Below are 2,516 nucleotides of genomic sequence, written 5' to 3' on the forward strand. Positions count from 1 at the left end.
CCTCACAGTCCTGTGTGAGGTTGTGACAGGGGGGTCCGGACATGTGAGCAGAAGCCTGTGGTGAGAGACCTGGGAGCCTTCGTTGCCTGTAAGGCCTGTGCAGGATGCCCAGCTGCCAGGGGCTCGCTCAGCATGATTCAGGCTCCACAGAGACACGGAAGGACAGACAGCTGCTGCCTGCACTGCATCCTGCCTGGGCCAGGTCCTGGGAAGGGCAGAGGGATCCTGTCTGCAGGGAAGCCCCTCCCTCCAGCATCCTCTCCAGGGAGTGGAATAGGAAAGGCCTGAGGACACAGTAATCCCCAGCCCTCCCCTCAGCCAATGTCCACTTCAATTGCTCTTCCCAATAGTGACCCTGAGCCTTTCTCTTCTCCTATTGCATGGGCTGTCATTTCAATACAGCACTACTCTCAGCACATCTTTGGTCGATGCATTTAGGCTTTTGGGTTTGAGCTTCTGCTCCTATAAATATTACTGACTTTATGTGGCCAGTGGCAATTAGTGTGACCACTGCCCTCCCATGGGGTACCTATGGAAGAGAAAGGCATTTTCACTTCTGCAGGTGTTTATTGAACTGTTTGGACTTTATGAATCACTTACAGAGGAAAACACATTTTGTGGAAGAGTCTTAATCTTTCATGTTATTGCTTTGGACTTCAAATCAATGTAAATAATTAATTTTCTAAATATAAAAATGATTCTGATAGTAACGAATAGAATGTTACCGGTGTGTATTTGGAACACATCATAGAATTTAAATGAAAAGTAAATCAATCAGACTTTTAAAAAATTCCTTATGAGCCCATTCGTTGCTTTTTACTGGATTCTGTGAATGAAGTTGGAGATGCAGCAGGTGATGCGTTTTCATTCCTTGAAGAAAGTGTTTTATTCCTCCTTCACCAGAAGACCCCCGACTGTTTAGAGAGATGGAAGTTCATCCTTCAGTCCCTGATTTTGAATTGAAAAGGAGAAGTTGGAGGAAGCAGGGAGTGAGGCAGGTGAGGAGGTGAACAGAGCAGAGTCTGGGGGAGTCACAAAGGGGGGACCTGAGGGGAGGGATGGAGCTGGGGCCCAGGAGGGAGCAGGTGACCCAGAGGGAGAGACAGGCCCAGGGAGAGAAGGGGAGGGGGGACGACAGAGGTGGGGTGGCGGGGAGAAGGAGGAGGAACCTGAGAATGTCCTTCAGCTTCTGTAATTTTTCTTCCAGTTCAGTCTTAGGCTTCAAAGGCAGCATCCGCCTAGGGTGGTCCACGAATTTTTCCCAGCAGTGCTGGTGCTCTATGGGAACAGGGAGGGAAAGGTGAGCTCCTTCTAGAGCGGGGAGGGTCCAAGTCTCTGACTCTAGGGACACATCCTCCCCATCAGAATCTCCCTGCCCCCTTTCTCCCTCCTCCCAAGGCACTGAGCTCATCCCTCAAATTCTTCCTTCCACTGGAATCTGAGGCAGCCCCTCCCCTTCTACCAGGAAGGCCTGGGTCCTGATGGCACAGGGACCCACCTCCCCCCTTCCCAAGACCCCCTCTCCCCTGAACTCTCTCCTCCAGGGCACTCCATCCTCTCCAGACCCAGCAGCCCCCCTGCAGGCAGCTGACAGGCTTCCCCACCTGGATTCTCCTCCTGCCCCCTCTGTGTAGCCATTTCCCAGCCTCTCTGCCCGCCCACCTCCCACCCTCAGGAGTCCCTGCTGACCTGTGAGGGTCATGATGGCAAGTTCGGCCCCAGCGTCCCGCAGGTCTCGCAGCCCATCCTCATATCCAGGGAATCTGGTTTGGATGCCAGCAGGGAACATGTGCAGGCTCACGTGTCTGTTCTCATCCAGGAATTCCACCAGTTTCTGGGCACAGTCAGGGCAGGGGCTCCAGGAGATGTAGCAGGTGAGTCTGTACTGCTTCCCCTCATCCATGAGTTTGGTATTTAGGTAAGCAGCGAAGATGCGCAGCTGCACGTGTCTGTTCTCGCCCAGGAAGTCAACCAGTTTTGGCACACAGTCAGGGCAGGGGCTCAAGGAGATGTACCAGGTGAGTCTGTAATGATTCGTCCTATCCAGTTGCCCAGGCTGGAACAGAGCCAGGAAGCACAACTCTGCACGAGGTTGGGGTTTCCGGCGATTGTTAAAATCCAGGAAGCACAACCCTTGAGGACAGTGTTCCCTGTGTGTGTCAGCACCCTGAGCACAGAGCGGGATGCTCTCCAGTATCTGACACTGGTCTCTTATGTGTACTTCCACATCAGTCCTGGGCCAGAGCCTTGCGTTGTCCTTGTCCACGAAGGTGTCCCAGCAGTGCTCGTGCTCTATGGGAACAGGCAGGGAAAGGTGAGCTCCTTCTAGAGCAGGGAGGGCCCAGGTCTCTGACCTAGGGACACACCCTCCCCATCAGAATCTCCCTGCCCCCTTTCTCTCTCCTCCCAAGGCACTGAGCTCATCCCTCAAATTCTTTCTTCCACTGGAATCTGAGGCAGACCCTCCCCTTCTACCAGGAAGGACCTGTGTCCTGATGGCACAGGGACCCACCTCC

General features: G+C 53.5%; 1 protein-coding gene across 1 annotated transcript in view; it reads right to left on the reverse strand.

Annotated features, from left to right (window-relative positions):
• LOC102253539 overlaps nucleotides 1-2,516 on the reverse strand; it is a 17,128-nt gene that overhangs the window by 11,983 nt on the left and 2,629 nt on the right. The window contains exons 3-5 of the mRNA XM_005878701.2: nucleotides 1,903-2,167; nucleotides 1,690-1,758; nucleotides 1,170-1,278 (exon numbers count right to left, since the gene is read on the reverse strand). Of these exons, the coding sequence (XP_005878763.2) occupies nucleotides 1,170-1,278; nucleotides 1,690-1,758; nucleotides 1,903-2,167 (443 nt within the window). The remainder of the gene's footprint in view (nucleotides 1-1,169; nucleotides 1,279-1,689; nucleotides 1,759-1,902; nucleotides 2,168-2,516) is intronic.

The sequence above is a fragment of the Myotis brandtii genome, unplaced genomic scaffold (assembly GCF_000412655.1).
Source record: "Myotis brandtii unplaced genomic scaffold, ASM41265v1 scaffold572, whole genome shotgun sequence".
NCBI lineage: Eukaryota > Metazoa > Chordata > Mammalia > Chiroptera > Vespertilionidae > Myotis > Myotis brandtii.